At 41.4% G+C, this 18820-nt stretch overlaps 1 protein-coding gene across 2 annotated transcripts in view; it reads right to left on the bottom strand.

Moving 5' to 3' along the window:
- LOC311125092 (cysteine-rich protein 1-like) overlaps positions 1–9535 on the bottom strand; it is a 93275-nt gene extending 83740 nt beyond the window's left edge. The window contains exons 1-2 of one of the 2 annotated variants that reach the window (XM_084199167.1): positions 9329–9535; positions 7726–7820 (exon numbers count right to left, since the gene is read on the bottom strand). In XM_084199167.1, coding sequence (XP_084055293.1) covers positions 7726–7820; positions 9329–9371 — 138 coding nt within the window. In that variant the 5' untranslated portion in view covers positions 9372–9535. The remainder of the gene's footprint in view (positions 1–7725; positions 7821–9328) is intronic. The other variant, XM_084199166.1, reaches the window with a different exon arrangement.
- Positions 9536–18820: the final 9285 nt, after the last annotated feature.

The raw sequence follows: 18820 nt of genomic DNA on the forward strand, positions 1-18820 counted from the left end.
GCACGCGCAGAGAGAACGACAGACGCGCGCACAGAGAACAAGAGACGCGCGCGCTCACACACAGAGAACAAGAGACGAGCGCGCACAGAGAACGAGAGGCGCACGCGCGCACACACAGATAACGAGAGACGCGCGCGCACAGAGAACGAGAGACGCCCACACACAGAGAGAACGAGAGACGCGCGCGCACAGAGAACGAGAGACGCACACACACAGAGAACGAGAGACGCGCGCGGGCGCGCGCACACACACACACACACACACACACACAGAGAACGAGAGACAGACACACACACACACACACACACACACACACACACACACACACACACACACACACACACACACACACACACACACACACACACACACAGAGAGAGAACGAGAGACCGGGATTTTAATAATAGCTGAAAAGTTCAGAATTAAATATAAAAAGAGTGACAGCAACCACCATGATTCCTTTTAGTTTGTTTTTTTGCAACCATGGTAACATGGGGTTTTGGTAACATGGGGTTTTGGGTAACATGGGGTTTTGGGTAAGATGGGGTTTTGGTAACATGGGGTTTTGGGTAACATAGGGTTTTTGGTAAAATGAGGGTTTTGGTAACATGGGGTTTTAATTACTTTTAGAGAGTAGCTCAATTACGTCTGTTTTGTGTTCCAGAATGTATTGCTGCTTTTAGCTTTTGTCTTCATGTCTTTATCTTATTTAGTGTTTCTCTTAGATTCTTTATCTTGAAGTGTTTCCATTTTTAGTCCATGACTGACTCACTCACTCACTCTTGGTGCTGTGTCTCCCTAGACCACCAGGAGGCAGAAGAGAGTGAACAGGGTGAGCAGCATGGATCTTTATGTTGATGCCAATGCCATGGAGATGGTCTCTCTGAGCTCCAGAGCTGAAGCTGGACCGGGAGAGGAGAGAGCAGCCCAGGGGACTGAGTAGGAGTAGAATGATGCTGACCCTAAATGTTGATCTTAGGTTAGTTTTGTGTTTTGAACTCGATGGTCAGCAGTAGACTGGTGTTGAAAATGTGGTGACAAACCTTAAGTGGTTCTAATTTTAATAACACAAGTTAAGTTTAGTTTATCTTTCTAGAACATTGGAAGAAATCTAAAAGGAGTGATTGTAACCACCATTATTAATTTTTGTTTGTTTTGTACCACCATGGTAACATGGGGTTTTGGGTAACATGGGGTTTTGGTAACATGGGGTTTTGGGTAACATGGGGTTTTGGGTAACATGGGGTTTTGGTATCATGGGGTTTTGGTAACATGGGGTATTGGTAACATGGGGTTTTGGGTAACATGGGGTTTGGGTAACATGGGGTTTTGGGTAACATGGGGTTTTAATTATTTTTAGAGAGTAGCTCAATTAGGTCTGTTTTGTGTTCCAGAATGTATTGCTGCTTTTAGCTTTTGTCTTTATGTCTTTATCTTATTTAGTGTTTCTCTTAGATTCTTTATCTTGAAGGGTTTCCATTATTAGTCCATGTATTATTATAATCATCTGTTCATTCTTTGTATTTTGAAACATCTGAATAAAGGGGTCATTTTAGTTTGTTGGGGTTTGTTTTGTTGCTGTTGTTTACCTCTCATGATGTTATTGATTATAAATGTTATGATATTGATTAGGATGTAGATTATTGTTATGATGTTAGTAGTATAGAGATAATGATGTTATTGATTATAAATGTTATGATATTGATTAGGATGTAGATTATTGTTATGATGTTAGTAGTATAGAGATAATGATGTTATTCATTATAAATATTATGGTATTGATTAGGATGTAGATTATTGTTATGATGTTTGTACTATATAGAGATAATGATGTTATTCTCTTATGATCTGTGGGTTACAGAGAAAGTATAGTACTTAGTTCAGGTCTGATATACATTAAATTGTGAATATGCTGTGTGCAAATCAATCAATTAATCAAATTAAAGTAAAGAAATATGGTAATATATATCAATGATCTCAAAGGTATTGTTGAGAAGTGTTTATTTCATATTTGTGATGTGAGTGCAGATTATGTTGATGTTATGTTATTTACCCTTTACAGATAAAGACCTGTTGCTCTCTAAACTGCCATGTAATCACTGAATGCTTTTAATAAACTCACAGGCTGTCAGTCTTGTGTGATTTCTCTCTTGGACAGACTACAACATACAGTATGAATTAACTGAGATCAGTCTTGTGTGATTTCTCTCTTAGACAGACTACAACATACAGTATGAATTAAATGAGATCAGTCTTGTGTGATTTCTCTCTTGGAAAGACTACAACATACAGTATGAATTAACTGAGATCAGTCTTGTGTGATTTCCAACCAAGTTTTTCACACATATGAAAATGATAGTATAGCTGGATGGAAGCAGTGTAGAAAAAGTAACCAACTGTCATACTTGAGTAAAAGAAAAGATACCTTCATAGAAAATGACTCAAGTAAAAGTGAAAGTCACCCAGTAAAACATTTGGTTTTAAATATACTTCATGATCAAGAAAAAAAGTATTCCACTACTAACAGAGGAATAGGGGGAAGTGTTCCACTACTAACAGAGGAACAGGGGGAAGTGTTCCACTACTAACAGAGGAACAGGGGGAAGTGTGTTTCACTACTAACAGAGGAACAGGGGGAAGTGTGTTCCACTACTAACAGAGGAACAGGGGGAAGTGTGTTCCACTACTAACAGAGGAACAGGGGGAAGTGTGTTTCACTACTAATAGAGGAACAGGGGGAAGTGTGTTCCACTACTAACAGAGGAACAGAGGGAAGTGTGTTCCACTACTAACAGAGGAACAGGGGGAAGTGTGTTTCACTACTAATAGAGGAACAGGGGGAAGTGTGTTCCACTACTAACAGAGGAACAGAGGGAAGTGTGTTCCACTACTAACAGAGGAACAGGGGGAAGTGTGTTCCACTACTAACAGAGGAACAGAGGGAAGTGTGTTCCACTACTAACAGAGGAACAGGGGGAAGTGTGTTTCACTACTAACAGAGGAACAGGGGGAAGTGTGTTCCACTACTAACAGAGGAACAGGGGGAAGTGTGTTTCACTACTAACAGAGGAACAGGGGGAAGTGTTCCACTACTAACAGAGGAATAGGGGGAAGTGTTCCACTACTAACAGAGGAACAGGGGGAAGTGTTCCACTACTAACAGAGGAACAGGGGGAAGTGTGTTTCACTACTAACAGAGGAACAGGGGGAAGTGTGTTCCACTACTAACAGAGGAACAGGGGGAAGTGTGTTCCACTACTAACAGAGGAACAGGGGGAAGTGTGTTTCACTACTAATAGAGGAACAGGGGGAAGTGTGTTCCACTACTAACAGAGGAACAGAGGGAAGTGTGTTCCACTACTAACAGAGGAACAGGGGGAAGTGTGTTTCACTACTAATAGAGGAACAGGGGGAAGTGTGTTCCACTACTAACAGAGGAACAGAGGGAAGTGTGTTCCACTACTAACAGAGGAACAGGGGGAAGTGTGTTCCACTACTAACAGAGGAACAGAGGGAAGTGTGTTCCACTACTAACAGAGGAACAGGGGGAAGTGTGTTTCACTACTAACAGAGGAACAGGGGGAAGTGTGTTCCACTACTAACAGAGGAACAGGGGGAAGTGTGTTTCACTACTAACAGAGGAACAGGGGGAAGTGTTCCACTACTAACAGAGGAACAGGGGGAAGTGTGTTCCACTACTAACAGAGGAACAGGGGGAAGTGTTCCACTACTAACAGAGGAACAGGGGGAAGTGTGTTTCACTACTAACAGAGGAACAGGGGGAAGTGTGTTTCACTACTAACAGAGGAACAGGGGGAAGTATTCCACTACTAACAGAGGAACAGGGGGAAGTGTGTGTGTGTTTGTGTGCGTGTGTACCAGCTCTGTCTCACGCAAATGCCCATTCCAGCAGACTGTGCTCTCTCTCTCTCTCTCTCTCTCTCTCTCTCTCTCTCTCTCTCTCTCTCTCTCTCTCCTCTGCCCTCCCAACCCACTCCTCTCTCTCCTCCCTCTCTCTGTGCTCCTCTCTCTCTCAACTCCTCACTCTCTCTCTCTCTCTCTCTCTCTCATTTCAATTTCAATTTAAGGGCTTTATTGGCATGGAAAACATATGTTAACATTGCCAAAGCAAGTGAAGTAGATAGTAAACAAAAGTGAAATAAACAATAAATATTAACAGTAAACATTACACTCAGAAGTTCCAAAAGAATAAAGGCATTTCAAATGTCATATTATGTATATATACAGTGTTGTAACAATGTGCAAATAGTTAAAGTACAAATGGGAAAATAAATAAACATAATATGGGTTGTATTTACAATGGTATTTGTTCTTCACTGGTTGACCTTTTCTTGTGGCAACAGGTCACAAATCTTGCAGCTGTGATGGCACACTGTGGTTTTTCATTCTCTCTCTCTCTCTCTCTCTCTCTCTCTCTCTCGCTCTCTCTCTCACACACACACACACACACACACACACACACACACACACACACACACACACACACACACACACACACACACACACACACACACACACACACATACACACACTCCTTCTCTGGCTTTGGTTGATGACAGAGAAAGGGAGAGGTGCATAGCTACACTCCAATTCTATAAGTGTGTGTGTGTGTGTTCAGAACTCTGGTGGTATTCTAGACATGATCTTGCTAGGGAGTGTCCACTCCAGTACATGTGTAGTATAAGGATGTGTTGAGGCCTAAAGGGACCCTGTGTTTAACTCACACACTGCAACAAGACGGCTGTAGGAGCTTTTGGTTTATTGAAGAACAACCGTTGTCTCCATTGAGCACAAAGTTGTGGTCCAGGTAGTTGTTTTATGATTGACTGAAAGAGGGGGACTTTCAGAGTGAGACTGATGTCTGTTGATTGGATAGTAGTTCATTAAATGTCAGGTTGGTTGTCTATTGGTTATTTCTTGGTTGGTCGAACATTGGTTGGTTGTTTGAATGTTGGGCCTGGATGTTTAGTCATTGGCTTGTTGGCTGAATGTCAGGTTGGTTGAACATAGACCATTGTTGATAGGCTGTTAGTTTTCATTAGGTTGTATTTTAGTTCATGAGATACATACATATACACAGATAGATACACAGATAGATAGATAGATAGATAGATAGATAGATAGATAGATAGATAGATAGATAGATAGATAGATAGATAGATAGATAGATAGATAGATAGATAGATAGATAGATAGATAGATAGATAGATAGATAGATAGATAGATAGATAGATAGATAGATAGATAGATAGATAGATAGATAGATAGATAGATAGATAGATAGATAGATAGATAGATAGATAGATAGATAGATAGATAGATAGATAGATAGATAGATAGATAGATAGATAGATAGATAGATAGATAGATAGATAGATAGATAGATAGATAGATACAGTGGGGAGAAGAAGTATTTGATACACTTCCGATTTTGCAGGTTTTCCTACTTACAAAGCATGTAGAGGTCTGTAATTTTTTATCATAGGTACACTTCAACTGTGAGAGACGGAATCTAAAACAACAATCCAGAAAATCACATTGTATGATTTTTAAGTAATTAATTAGCATTTTATTGCATGACATAAGTATTTGATACATCAGAAAACCTGAACTTAATATTTGGTACAGAAACCTTTGTTTGCAATTACAGAGATCATACGTTTCCTGTAGGTCTTGACCAGGTTTGCACACACTGCAGCAGGGATTTTGGCCCACTCCTCCATACAGACCTTCTCCAGATGCTTCAGGTTTCGGGGCTGTTGCTGGGCAATACAGACTTTCAGCTCCCTCCAAAGATTTTCTATTGGGTTCAGGTCTGCAGACTGGCTAGGCCACTCCAGGACCTTGAGATGCTTCTTACGGAGCCACTCCTTAGTTGCCCTGGCTGTGTGTTTCGGGTCGTTGTCATGCTGGAAGACCCAGCCACGACCCATCTTCAATGCTCTTACTGAGGGAAGGAGGTTGTTGGCCAAGATCTCGCGATACATGGCCCCATCCATCCTCCCCTCAATACGGTGCAGTCGTCCTGTCCCCTTTGCAGAAAAGCATCCCCAAAGAATTATGTTTCCACCTCCATGCTTCACGGTTGGGATGGTGTTCTTGGGGTTGTACTCATCCTTCTTCTTCCTCCAAACACGGCGAGTGGAGTTTAGACCAAAAAGCTCTATTTTTGTCTCATCAGACCACATGACCTTCTCCCATTCCTCCTCTGGATCATCCAGATGGTCATTGGCAAACTTCAGACGGGCCTGGACATGCGCTGGCTTGAGCAGGGGGACCTTGCGTGCGCTGCCGGATTTTAATCCATGACGGCGTAGTGTGTTACTAATGGTTTTCTTTGAGACTGTGGTCCCAGCTCTCTTCAGGTCATTGACCAGGTCCTGCCGTGTAGTTCTGGGCTGATCCCTCACCTTCCTCATGATCATTGATGCCCCACGAGGTGAGATCTTGCATGGAGCCCCAGACCGAGGGTGATTGACCGTCACCTTGAACTTCTTCATTTTTCTAATAATTGCGCCAACAGTTGTTGCCTTCTCACCAAGCTGCTTGCCTATTGTCCTGTAGCCCATCCCAGCCTTGTGCAGGTCTACAATTTTATCCCTGATGTCCTTACACAGCTCTCTGGTCTTGGCCATTGTGGAGAGGTTGGAGTCTGTTTGATTGAGTGCGTGGACAGGTGTATTTTATACAGGTAATGAGTTCAAACAGGTGCAGTTAATACAGGTAATGAGTGGAGAACAGGAGGGCTTCTTAAAGAAAAACTAACAGGTCTGTGAGAGCCGGAATTCTTACTGGTTGGTAGGTGATCAAATACTTATGTCATGCAATAAAATGCAAATCAATTACTTAAAAATCATACAATGTGATTTTCTGGATTTTTGTTTTAGATTCCGTCTCTCACAGTTGAAGTGTACCTATTATAAAAATTACAGACCTCTACATGCTTTGTAAGTAGGAAAACCTGCAAAATCTGCAGTGTATCAAATACTTGTTCTCCCCACTGTAGATAGATAGATAGATAGATAGATAGATAGATAGATAGATAGATAGATAGATAGATAGATAGATAGATAGATAGATAGATAGATAGATAGATAGATAGATAGATAGATAGATAGATAGATAGATAGATAGATAGATAGATAGATAGATAGATAGATAGATAGATAGATAGATAGATAGATAGATAGATAGATAGATAGATAGATAGATAGATAGATAGATAGATAGATAGATAGATAGATAGATAGATAGATAGAGATTCCCCCCTCCATCTCTCTCCCCTCCCCCTTCTCTCCCTGACTTACTATCTCTCCCCCTTCCCTTCCTCCTCTCCCTCCTACATCTCCCCCTCCACGTTATACCTCCCTCCCTCTCTCCCTCCCTCCATGTTGATACTATCTCCCTCCCTCCCTCCCTCCCTCCCTCCCTCCCTCCTCCCTCCCTCCCTCCCTCCCTCCCTCCCTCCCTCCCTCCCTCCCTCCCTCCCTCCCTCCCTCCCTCCCTCCCTCCCTCAACCCGTCCCTCCCTCCCTCCCTCCCTCCCTCCCTCCCTCCCTCCCTCCCTCCCTCCCTCCCTCCCTCTCCCTGTCTTTGTACCTCAGCATGTTGTCCTGGGGTCAGCTGTCTATGACACTGTTGATACTACCTTTCCCCCTCTCCTCCCCTCCCTCACCCCTCTCTCTCTCTCTCTCTCTCTCCATACCTCTGCATGTTGTCCTGGGGTCAACTGTCTCTGACACTGTTGACACTTCAGACACAGAGGGTGGTAGTCACGCCCCAACGACCTCTTCTTCTCACCTGGACCAATGGGGTTCAAGGATACCAAGGGTTAGAGGTTAAATGTCTGTCATGGACCAATGGGGTTCAAGGATACCAAGGGTTAGAGGTCAAATGTCTGTCATGAACCAATGGGGTTAGAGGATAGCAGGGGTTAGAGGTCAAATGGTGTCTGCCATTCAGAGAGAGATCTGCACTGTGACTGGAGAGTTACCTGTTAGGTTCCTGTTAGAGTTGCTAAGCTACCGGTAATATACCAAAGTTACAGGAATGTTCTATGGTAACTTTGGAAATGTATACTTGAGTAACTTTTTTTTAAAGTATTCCTATATAGTGTGTCTGTGTCCATATGGTCCATGCGTTTTCAAAAGAAAATAGCCTAATTAATGAAAAAAGCATCTAATCAACAATGGCATTATTTTAAATTAATTCTGTAACTCTGACAACTATTTACTTTTTTCCCAACTGCCACCAGTTTGGCGCCAACACATTTACAACAAAGACATATTGACAGTCAAATAAATATATATAAAGTATATTTCATGCTGAAACCCTCACATTAAACACCAATGCTATTTACTAAGTTCATGGTTTATATTTGCAACCCTAGTTCCTGTACCGGACACATGCAAATAATACAAGTCCCTAAAGGAAAGGAAGCCAAGTTAGTATTTGAACAAAGCCGGAATGTGAGACAACAGTCTGCTGCCTCATATCAACTGAGGACTTAAGACACAGGAAAGGAAAGGAGGCCAGGTGAATGGAAGCTAGGTTAGACTATTGGAACCCAGCCTCTGAAGGAAATGAAGCCAGGTTAGACTATTGGAACCCAGCCTCTGAAGGAAATGAAGCCAGGTTAGACTATTGGAACCCAGCCTCTGCAGGAAAGGAAGCCAGGTTAAACTATTGGAACCCAGCCTCTGCAGGAAAGGAAGCCAGGTTATACTATTGGAACCCAGCCTCTGTAGGAAAGGAAGCCAGGTTAGACTATTGGAACCCAGCCTCTGCAGGAAAGGAAGCCAGGTTAGACTATTGGACCCAGCCTCTGAAGGAAAGGAAGCCAAGTTAGACTATTGGAACCCAGCCAGTCAAGGAAAAGAGACCAGTTTAGGGTGTTGGAACTTATCCCGGGATGAAAAGAAGGCCGGTTAGAAAGGAAAGGACACCAGGTTAGAGTGTTGGAGCATAGCCGGTGTGTTAGAGAACAGTCTGCTCCCTCAGAGAAGCCACTTCCTGTTGTCTGTGTGTGAGTCATGACAGACTGTTCAGAGCATGGAGACACACACACACACACACACACACGCACACAGACACACAGACACACAGACACACGGACACACGCACACAATAGGAAAGGTATAACGATTGAAGCTAGAAAAGATTTGTGAGCGATGCCTCTCAGAAATCTGTAACTATTCCATAATTCTATGGCATCTCTGACCCACTGTATGACACTGCAAACACACACACACACACACACACACACACACACACACACACACACACACACTCCCACACATTGCACTCACCAAAGTAGACGGGTTTCCCACAGATGGGACAGTAGCCCACCATGATAGATGGTATTCCTGACACTGTTATTTAGCAGACAGCAAGTGTGGACGTAGAGAGTGTGAGTGTGAGATGGAGAAAGTGTGTGTGTAGAGAGAGAGAAAGTGTCTGTAGAGAGAGAGAATGTGTGTGTGAGAGAGTGTGTAGAGAAAACGTGTGTGTGTGTCAGAGAGATGTACAGGAAATAGGTTCAACTCTCTGAATGTGACGTGTTCTGATGACAGAACCAGGATGTGGCGAGTACCTTGTCACAGCGAGACAAAGAAAAATCATTTCAAAAGAAAATGCTATATCAACACATTGGTGTCAATGGTAATACAAAATATACATAGAAATAGGACAACGTTATGTTATGAAACGATATGATACATAGAACTATAAAGATATGATATATAGAACTAGAGAGATATGATACATAGAACTAGAAAGATATGATACATAGAACTAGAAAGATATGATACATAGAACTAGAAAGATATGATACATAGAACTAGAAAGATATGATACATAGAACTAGAAAGATATGATACATAGAACTAGAAAGATATGATACATAGAACTAGAAAGATATGATACATAGAATTAGAACAATATGATATATAGAACTAGAAAGATATTAACAAAAAAGGCTGTGAAAACATGTCATTGTGGTCTATTGGCTTGATCTTACTCAAAAGATCATATGAAACTACCCTTTAATTGAATAAAAATTGTTGAAATAGAAAAATAATCGTCATCAAGATATCATTATGTTATTCAAAAACACGCGTGTCACAATTATTGGCTGCCCTATAAATTATTTTGAACAAAACCTAATTGAGTGCATTTGTAAAGTATTCAGACCCCTTGACTTTTTCCACACGTTGTCTTATTCTAAAATTGATTAAATTGTTTTTTTCCTCATCAATCTACACACAATACCCCATAATGACAAAGTGAGAACAGGTTTTTAGACTTTTTTTTATAAATGTATTAAAAATAACAAATGGAAATATTACATTTACATAAGTATTCAGACCCTTTACTCAGTACTTTGTTGAAGCACCTTTGGCAGCGATTACAGCCTCGAGTCTTCTTGGGTATGACGCTACAAGCTTGGCACACCTGTATTTGAGGAGTTTCTCCCATTCTTCTCTGCAGATCCTCTCAAGCTCTGTCAGGTTGGATAGGGCGTGTCGCTGCACAGCTATTTTCAGGTCTCTCCAGAGATGTTAGATCGGGTTCAAGTCTGGTGTCTGGCTGGGCCACTCAAAGACATTCAGAGACTTGTACCGAAGCCACTCCTGCGTTGTCTTGGCTGTGTGCTTAGGGTCGTTGTCCTGTTGGAAGGTGAACCTTAGCCCCAGTCTGAGGTCCTGAGCGCTCTGGAGCAGGTTTTCATCAAGGATTTCTCTGTAAATTGCTCTGTTCATCTTTCCATTGATCCTGACTAGTCTCCAAATCAAATAAAATCAAATTGTATTTGTCATGTGCCGAATACAACAGGTGTAGACCTTACCGTGAAAGGCTTACTTACAAGCCCTTAACCAACAATGCAGTTCAAGAAATAGAGTTAAGAAAATATTTACTAAATACACTAAAGTAAAAAATAAAATAAAAAGTAACACAATAAAATAATAACTAGGCTATATACAAGGGGTACTTGTACCGAGTCAATGTGTGGGGGTACAGGTTAGTTGAGGTAATTTGTACATGTAGGTAGGGGTAAAGTAACTATGCATTGATAATAAACAGCGAGTAGCAGCAGTGTAAAAACAAAGGGGGGAGGTGTCAATGTAAATAGTCTGGGTGGCCATTTGATTAGCGTCTGCTAAATGACTCAAATGTAAAATGTTTGTTCCCCCTCTCCCGCCCTCCAGTGAGAGAGGCAGGAGGTCACCTCGCCATCACTCTATCCAGCTGGAGCCGCTGAGAGGGCGAGGAGGAGAGGAGAGGTATAGAGGAACACCAGAGGAGACAAGAGGGAGAGGAGGAGAGGAGGAGAGGGAGTGAGACACTGTTAGCTGTTGTGGTGTGATATGTGTAGTTACTTGTAATAACCACTAGAGCATGCTGGACACTTATTTGGTGCTTGCTGACCTAAATGTGTGCATCAACAGTCTAAAGCAGTCATCTCCAATCCAAATAATTAGTTGGAATCATTTGTTTATTAGAGATTTCCTATTTATACTGTATGGATAATAAAACCCATCCTTTATTCACTTGTGTTTTAGCTTTTTCCCTACACCCACACTGAAAGTTGTTACTGTTACTTTAGTCTGTCTTGCTTTATGATAGTCACATGCCTCTACCTTTACAAGAAGTCTGTCAGAATTCTTCATGAGGGCTTCAAAGCTAATGTTAATTTGACTGTGTACTTCAAGAACATACATGTATTTTCCAAGACAGACCTGTTACTGGCTGTGTCTAAATATCCATTCTAGCGTAATACATACTTAAACTGCATACTAATTTCGCCTTTGATCTAGTAGAATTCACTCTTCTTTTCTGACTCACTTGTTTGGCAACAGCTGATAGTCAGATAAATTGACGCGCTGTACCGAAATGAACGAATGACGGGAGTCAATGCAATCGCGCATTAGATGACGCATTCTTAGTACTATTGCTAGTATTATGTATTATGATGTATTGATTATTATGATGAGTATTATGATGGAGTGGAATATGATGGAGAGGAATATAATAGAGGGAATATGATAGAGAATGAATGGAGGAATGTGTGACGCTCTTGAGCAACAAAGGTTGTCTGTTTGGTTATATCAACTGGAAAGACATGGATAAGAAAATGTTCAAACATAATTTTAAACAATACTGTTCTATAGTCAGCTGATATTGATTTCCTTATTTAATAATTTATTAAACTTAAATGCTCAACATCAATGACACATACTCTTCAATTACATTTTTTGGGCATATATAATTACACATCCAGCTAATTTTATCCCTCTATGAGCATGCGTAGCGTAAAGATACCGTAAGGATCACTCGACTGCAACAGCTCTGGTTGATTTAAATCGATCAATGGCTCAGGTCACTCGACCAAGATAAACTTGTGGATGAGCTGCTTCTTGATTTTAGTGCTGCATTTTACCTTGTTGATCATATGGCTAATAGCTGAGGCCATTGAAGAGAGATGTTTTCTTGAACCCTCATTTCTTTTTTGGAACTTTGTTACTGAGGTGACATAGACTATGGAAGACTTGTTTTACTGTAGTAAGGTAGCCTATGTTTTTCATTGATGATGATGATGATGATGATGATGATGATGAAAAATATTGACATTAGTGGTAGGCTGAGATCGAACAAACAACCTAAGTAAGCCTGGCTGCTAGTTATGATATCTAAAACATATTGACTTTTAATTAGGCAAAACACAAGTCGTTTGAATGGTCAACCATTTGATATGAGTTACAGCATTTTATTTTAATAAAAAATTAGGTTATATGGATTCATTGTATATATTAGGCATGACTGTGCTACATAGGTACAAAAAATACTAACTAAATTCTGCCAGCATTTGATTACACATGAAAGCTGTGGTGGGTAACCATGGCAATGGGGACTCCATTGTGACATCACAAGATTCCGATTCTGGAAGGTTACCTGTTGCACAGACAAACTGAACAGTGCAAAGAGACTGATTCAACTAACCACTGACATATTATTAATGTCCTATTTCATTAGTGAGAGAACACTGCTTACTTCAGAGGTAGGTTGTAATATAACTTATTGTGAATGTGTTTCAGTAGTATAACTTATTTTCAAATTACTTGTGTATGAATGTGACATTTTAAGTAGACCTAACATGACTAGTGAAACTGTTGAAGAGAGATAGTTTGCTTGAGTCCTCTTTTTGTGAAAAAATGCTTCATCCTGACACCTGAGATGTCATGTTACAATTGAAGTGAGCCAGCCTAATGGCTAATGCATTCTATTGATGACAAAAAGAAAAACCTCTCTGTGTTAATCACCAACATATGTTGTAATCAATTATCTCAATAAATATGTACCAAAAGAGTAGGTTGTGTAAAAAAACAAGTACGCCTTACTAATTTGTAGCTGATTCATTTCTAATGAGAATAATATGTTCTTAATTGAATGGACATCCATTTCAAATGGTTGAATTGATAGACCTCTTTAAATTGAGGTGCACTCAGGGGCACTCAAAGAGAAGACTGGCGTTTTTACCTCCTTGGTTTTTAAAATAGATGAAACTGTGCAAGTTAGGTCCTGCATGGATATAGAGTCATTTTCTACCCAAAACACAGTGTTTCCAATGATATGATGGAAGTGATTAGTGTGGTTTGTGAGAACCAGGCCCAATATGGAGTAGAGCTACATGAGGGGTTGAATAAGGCTCAATAGTAAGGTACAGAAAGAGCCTGAAGTTTGCTTTTTAAAGTCTGTGTTGTGCTTTTTCATCTGCCATGGCAACGCCTTGCATCACAATGATGATGTCATAAAGGATATTGTTCACGAAATGATAAGAACAGCCAAAATCGATTCATTTGAACTTGGTCCCTTTTCCAGTAGCGAACTTTTTACTAGTAATTCAGATAGGCCTATTGCGTAAACATATCTGGAGCAGGATTCTCACTTGCTTAATTGTAAGTAGCTGGGAAGAAAACATGTGCACATTGTAAAGAGATGCATTATAATTTGGTTAGCAACACCCACTTACTACAACGTTATGTATTTTCCAGAGTTATTGTTAGCTAAGAGGAAGACATGGAGGGTTCAACGCTGACACAGAGGAGGGGTGAGTGTCGGTTGGAGGAAAGGGCGATCCAGACAGACTACGTGATGGAGCTGGGAGCCAGGTTGGCTCTGGTTTTGCAGATCCAGAAGGATCAGGAGAAGAAGATGAAGAGGATTTGGTTCAAGACGAGGAAAATGCCAAGACTGATTGAGGAGGTAACAAGACCAACTTTGACAAAGTCGACTAGAGTTCTATTTAACAATATTAATTAAAGCAAATATAAGTTATTGTAAGGGCAAAATGTTCCATATGCCATGGAATGTAAGCTAACAATGTTTTGTCCTTATTTCTTTTTGTATTAGGCTACACCATGGCAATGCTTATAACTGTTCTTGTCTAAAAGTGTTTTATCATGTCTGTCTGTTTCAGTGTATTTATGTCCTCAGTTCTTATGGTTGTCTTGTCATAAAAAATAAACAACCGTTCTATCATAGACGCTCATATCAGGATTATGTGGTTGTCTCACCTAGCTACCTTAAGTTGAATGCACTAACTAACTATAAGTCATTCTGGATAAAAGCGTCTGATAAATGGATAAAATGTCAAACGTTATGCTGGGTGTGGGGCATGTATTTTTACACTTAGCTGGCCCATTGGCTAGGGGACCCAGGGTTGGGACAGACTGGTGCAGAGCATCTGAGAGGACACTAGATATATATATATATATATATATATATATATATATATATATATATATATATATATATATATATATATATATATATATATATATGTTATGTATAAGTAAATAGTGCTGACTCATACAGTATGTATGTATGTACTGAATGTGATCATTTTAATCATGTCTGTTTCTTTTCTCACGCAAAATGTGAGAGATGTGAGCAACTGTCCTCTCACTGAGTTTATGGCTCCCTGTATTGACTCCCTCCCACCACTGGCTTTCACCAATCAGAGGCCTATACCAATCATGTTGCATCCCCCCTCTCCATTGGCCATACGCGCTCAGGATGCACAGCGGTTCATTGTATTTTCATACTTTGTCCCTGAAACCTGCCAGTCTGCTGAATGCCCAGTTGCCACAGAGGCCACTGCAGATGTATCTACAGGTAAACGAGAGGACCTATGGACAGATATACATCTTTCCTCAATGCTGCATCGATACCTGCCACACTTCTTTGATGAAGACTCCATGCAGCCACATCGGACAGTAGAGGGCACAACTGAGGTCTCAGTTGCTCCAGTGGCAATATCTATTGTCAAGAAAGAGGACAGATTCTATCCTTACTCCCTCCCACCACTGGCTCAGCGGTTCATTGGCAATTCATTCAATTTCCTCGAAACCTCCCAGGCTGCTGTTTCAGCCACAGAGTGCCCAGTTGCCACAGAGGCCACTGCTACCACAGCCACTGTCAAGGGAGAGAATCAATGGGCAGCTAGAAGTCTTCCTTCAGTGCTGCCTCCATGCCTGCCAACAGTCTTTGACGATGACTTCATGCCACCAGAGCAGACAGTAGAGGATACCTATGAGGTCTCAGTTGCTACAGAGACCACTGCAGGCACAGCTACTGTTGATTTTGGAGTGTACAGATCAGCAGCTAAATGCCCTGTCCCAATGCTGCCTCCAAGTCTGCCACTTGTCTTTGAATTTGACTACAAACTGCCAGGGGAGGCAGTAGAGGGCATCACCAAGTGTCCAGTTATCAGTGAAACAAACAATGATGTGTCCACTCACCTCAAAGAGGACATGGCAGCTGATCAAAGCCCTCCTGACCCTGCAGCACTGCCTCCAAGCTCGCCATGTATCCGAGACTCTGACCACAAACTGACCGAGGAGACAAAAGAGGATGCCACCGAGTCCTCCGTTACCACAGCGATCACTGCAGGCACATCCATTGTCCAGGGAGAGGACCTGTTGGGTGATAAAAGCCCGGCTCCAATGCTGCCTTCAAAGCTGCCACACATTCTAGACAATGACCACAAATAGCCAGAGGAGGCAGTAGAGGACACCACCAAGAGTCAAGTGTCCAGGGAAGCGGCCGTTTCCGTATCCACTGTCCACAATCTGCCAGGGGAGGCAGTAGAGGACACCAACAAGTGTCCAGTTGACAGGGAAGCAGCCGTTTCCGTGTCCACTGTACACACAAAGGAGTTTTTGGCTGATAAAAGTCCTCCTGCACCTGCAACACTGCCTCTAATCCTGACCTGCACCCACAACAATGACCACAAACAGCTATGGAAGACAGTTGAGTGCACTACAAAGTGCTCAGTCGACACAGAGGCAACTGTTGCCATTTACAACTGGGATGATAAAAGTCCTCCAGGTCTGCAATGCATTCACAACAACAATGACCACAAGCAGCCAGAGGAGACAGTTGAGGACACCACAGAGTGCTCAGTTAACACAGAGGCAAGTGCAGTTGCATCCACTGTCAAGAGAGAGGAACTGATGAGTGATAAAAGCCCTGTCCTAGCACTTCCTCCAAGCCTGGCATGCATCCATGACAAGGACCACAAGCAGCCAGAGCAGAAAGGGAAGGGCACTAGTGAAGAGGTGGATCGCTGCCCTCATGCTCACCAGCTGGTCCCAGATGCTAACTTAACTCTGGCAACCCCTCTGTTCTGCTTGGCCACTAAGACGCCTGTTAGAGTGAGAGCCTCCATATGCAGGTCAGAGGATGAGGAACCCAGGCCCTGGACGCTGGAAGAGGCAAAGGTAGGTGTCCTATTTTACACTACTACTCTACAGGGTTGGGGGTCTGTTCCATTTCAATTCAAAGCATTGAATTATGTACTTCCTGAATTGACTGGAATTGAAATGGAATTGACCCCAACCCTGCTACTCTATGCTCATAGTATAAAAAATCACCCCTTACTATGGTTAACATTTGTATTACGTTTGGTGTGGACCCAGGAAGAACATCTATGGCTATTATAAAATCGGTTTGGGATACAAATAAACAAGTTACCTCAATTACTGTCCTCCAAATTGTGTGCCCCATGAGGCCATCAATGTATGTTGATCACTCAAATGTGTATTGAATGTGCCACATTGGAACAATATTATATCTAGAGTCAATGTCTTCATGTTAGGATTATTGGACAGGCATTGACATTGAGAGTGAAGAGAGGAGCGTCAAGGAGGAGGTGAGCCCGAGGGAGGGTTTGAAGCGTGAGGCGGACCGTGCCCATTCCAAGAGCTCCAATGGGACGGTTTCATCAGAGAGAGCAGAGACCATCCTGGGAAGAGTGGGCTTTCTGGCCATGAACCTCAAGCAGAAAGTCACGTTTTTAAAGATGGAGGAAAATGAGAAAAATAAGAAACTGAATAAGATGTTGAACGGTGACGAGAAAGAGAGAAAGGAGATGAAGGCGAGAGAGAAAGAGCGAAAGAAAGCCATGAAGGCTGAGAAAAAGAGGGACAAGTTAGAACAGAAAAAGAGAGAGAAGGAAAGAAAAGAGAAGGAAAAGGCAGAGAAAAAGAGGTTAGAGGGGCTGATTAAGATACACAATGCCATGATGAAAGACAGGATTAAGAAAGAGAAGAAGTGGTCTGAGGAGCTGAAAAAGAGAGAGAAAGCTGAGCTCCTGTAGATGGAGCGAAAGATTCATAAAAAGGAGGAGAAGAAGAGAGAAAAGAGGAGGAAAGAAGAGAGGAAGAGACTGGAGAAGAGGAAAAAGAGGGAGCCAGCTGGAGGTGGAACTGAGAGGGTGATAGAAGAGCAGGGAAGGGATGAAAGCTTGAAGATGGATGAGTAGACTGGGTAAGACATAGTGAGAAGGGAGATACTGTATTTTTGCATGCAATGAAAAACAAAGAATAAAAAAATAAATGTTTACTCTGTTTGTTTTTTGTCAAGGCATACCGTACAAAACATTATGAACACAAAATGTTTACCTTTCGCAAATTTGGGGAGTGTTGCACAGTTTAAATGTTGAATCCTAAATCGACACTAAGCACTCCTACATGTTGAAAGGATTGGATAGGTGTACATATAAATTAGATGTAATATGGCAAACAAAGCCTATCAGAGGGAAAGGTAGAGCCATTACCAGTGTTTATACCTATGGGATAGGTAGAGAAAATTCTAAAACAAATCTCACAAGCTCTCATCCATAGTCAAATGAACTACTGTTGTCTGGAGTAATGCAGGTGTTGGTGACCTAAAGAGACCGCAAATAGCACAAAATAAGGCAGCAAGAAAGGTTCTGCAATGTGGTTATGAGATGTTCTCCATAGAATTACATGATGCACTCGAATGGCCAACTGTCAAGGAAATGATTAAAAAAACACACAAAAAAACATTTTTCATAAAATGTACTGAAAGACCAACCGCTATATGTGATTAACTGGATATGGTCAAAGACGACTCGTAAAGGCAATAGGAATCTGGATCTGTTTCTGTGTCCTTTTCTTTTTACCTTGCTTTTGTTATTTTTTTATTTTTTTAATGTTTTGTTTTTACATTTCGTAAAATGTAATAATTACAAAAACATTTCATTTAAATTTAAATTTACATTTACATTTACATTTACGTAATTTAGCAGACGCTCTTATCCAGAGCGACTTACAAATTTGTGCATTCACCTTATAGCCAGTGGCATAACCACTTTATAATTTGTTATTATTATTTTATTTTTTTAATTCGTAGTATTTTTTTGTATTAGTTTTATTTTTTGTGGGGGGGGGGGGTAGAATGATTACTTTATCCTATCCCAGGTATTCCTTAAAGAG

This window comes from Coregonus lavaretus (genome assembly GCF_964263955.1).
Source record: "Coregonus lavaretus genome assembly, contig: HAP1_SCAFFOLD_645, whole genome shotgun sequence".
NCBI classification, from domain to species: Eukaryota; Metazoa; Chordata; class Actinopteri; order Salmoniformes; family Salmonidae; genus Coregonus; species Coregonus lavaretus.